The sequence below is a fragment of the Rutidosis leptorrhynchoides genome, chromosome 4 (genome assembly GCF_046630445.1).
Source record: "Rutidosis leptorrhynchoides isolate AG116_Rl617_1_P2 chromosome 4, CSIRO_AGI_Rlap_v1, whole genome shotgun sequence".
NCBI lineage: Eukaryota > Viridiplantae > Streptophyta > Magnoliopsida > Asterales > Asteraceae > Rutidosis > Rutidosis leptorrhynchoides.
Genome location: NC_092336.1, coordinates 332,371,082 through 332,373,421, shown reverse-complemented (window position 1 = coordinate 332,373,421; position 2,340 = coordinate 332,371,082). Strand labels below are relative to the sequence as shown.

Genomic DNA, 2,340 nt, shown 5'->3' with positions numbered 1-2,340 from the left:
ACTAAACTTTACCACCACTTCATCAACCATCGATCATCATCATTTCAAGCACAACCACAACAACCCATCACAAGCTGCCATCGACTTCTAAACCCACTAAAAACCGGACACCAACTTATGTCTACTACCACCATTCGATCACTAGACCTCCACCATTTTTATGATCACTGTTCAAACAACACATAACCTTCAACTATTGTTTTTGTAGAAATAAAATTCGTAAATACAAACTGAGTTTTATTACAAATTCTTAGAAATATAAAGGTGACTGAACATAATATAAATGAGAGACTAAAACAGTAGCTGAAGCTTGCGTTGAATGCAATTCCATTAAAACAGATACGGGCCTGTTTCCCAGGGTACAACGACCTCAAGCTGTGTACAGCCGGAGTAGAATACTTTCCTGAAAATGCAGAGGTAATGTAAAGTGTTTTATATGTTTTTCTTGGTGTGTCTGTAATGGATGGAGGTGATATTCATTTATACACAAAATACTCCACCTTCTAACTAACTCATTAAATGAGATATTAAATGAGTAACAATACTTCCAACTAACTCATTAAATGAGATATTAAATGAGTATCAGTTATCCCTTAAAATCAAGGATTTTAATCTTAAAGGAACTGGAAAGCTACAACTCATTAATTGACATTATACACCTCTCTTCGTAACATGATATCTCATTCACCATTACATAACTTTGGACACATAATATAACATCTTGAAGACCTTGTAAAGAGCTACGTAATATTATTCATAAATGTCTTATATATGTATACATATTTAGGTTCAAAGTTCTGGAAAATTATATACTTGGAAACTAATTTTCCAATAATCCCCCACATGAATAGATATTAATTTAAAACACACAAACATACTGCATTTTCAACAGTTGAGTCTTGCATAGGATAGGTAGGTTTTATCCTTTGAACCTTCCCTTATGAAACATACTTAGTCTCCGGGTTCTCAGTAGGCACAATGTCCTTGAACTGATCTGCCGCTTGTGTAGACAACAATACATTTCACACATGACTCTCCCTGACAATTTCAACTCCTCATAGTCGTGTCCATTGTGGTGTTGAACACTAGCCTGGTTCTGCGAGAGCTCTAGGAATTTTTCCCAATAATTCCTTTCGAAGCGACCCCACTTCTCTCTCACATAGGTGATTCACACATAATCATTAAAAGCTTAATGCTTATCCTCATAATAATGTCACTGAGTTAATAGGAATGGGCTAGAGAGTTTATTTGAACTCCCCTACAGTGACCTCCCTTAGTCTATACAATTAGGTTGTCCTATTGAACCTAGATCTTGGGATCTCCAGTCAACTAGGTTAGGTTTCCTTCGTATAAACTCATTCATTCAAGGGCTTTAGTCTCATTCCTCTTGACGACCTATACACTACCTCTCTGCTTAAGCCTTTTGTAAGCGGATCCGCTATATTATCATTTGACTTCACGTAGTCAATAGTGATAATTCCCGTCGAGAGTAGTTGTCATATCGTATTATGCCTACGTCGTATATGCCTAGACTTACCATTATACATTAAGCTATGAGCTCTGCCAATGGCCGATTAGCTATCACAGTGTATACATATGGCCAACACCAGCTTAGGCCATTCTGGTATATCCTCGGTGAACTGACGTAGCCACTCTGCCTCTTCTCCACATTTATCTAAGGCAATAAATTCAGATTCCATTATGGACCTAGCTATAACTGTCTGTTTACAAGACTTCCAAGATATAGCTGCACCTCCCAATGTAAAAACATATCCACTGGTAGCTCTGGAATCCTTTATATTAGAAATCCAATTAGCATCACTAAATCCTTCGATTATGGCACGATATCTGTTATAATGCAGTCCATATTCACGAGTGAATCTTAAGTACCTAGGTAGCTGAGTTATGCTCTTCCAATGATCAGTGCTCGGATTACTCGTATATCTACTTAACCTACTCACAACATAAGCTATGTCAGGTCTAGTACAACTCATCAGATACATTAGACTGCTAATTATTCTTGAGTATTCAAGCTGAGCCACGGGCACTCCTCTATTCTTAGTTAGATGTTGACTCATGGAGTCATAGATATGTTAGAGTCATTTTCATTGAATTTCTCAAGAATTTTGTCCACATAGTGCTTTTGACTTAACATAAGTCCATTTTGGGTTCTTATGATCTTGACTCCAAGAATCACATCAGCTAAACCCATATCCTTCATGTCACACCTCGATTTCAACATGTCTTTAGTAGATATTATCATATCATTATTGCTTCCAATAATAAGCATATCATCCATATAAAGACATAAGATGACATATCCAGATCCTGTGTGTTTCA

At 36.8% G+C, this 2,340-nt stretch overlaps 1 protein-coding gene across 1 annotated transcript; it reads right to left on the bottom strand.

Moving 5' to 3' along the window:
• Positions 1 to 1,574: 1,574 nt before the first annotated feature.
• LOC139841721 (secreted RxLR effector protein 161-like) lies at positions 1,575 to 2,078 on the bottom strand. Its single transcript, XM_071831926.1, has one exon. The coding sequence runs from the start codon at positions 2,076 to 2,078 to the stop codon at positions 1,575 to 1,577; it is 504 nt and encodes a 167-aa protein (XP_071688027.1).
• Between the last annotated feature and the right edge of the window lie 262 nt (positions 2,079 to 2,340).

What these genes read in the sequence shown, in the direction of transcription:
- LOC139841721 (XM_071831926.1), bottom strand. Translation starts at nt 2,078, where the DNA reads ATGAGTCAACATCTAACTAAGAATAGAGGAGTGCCCGTGGCTCAGCTT.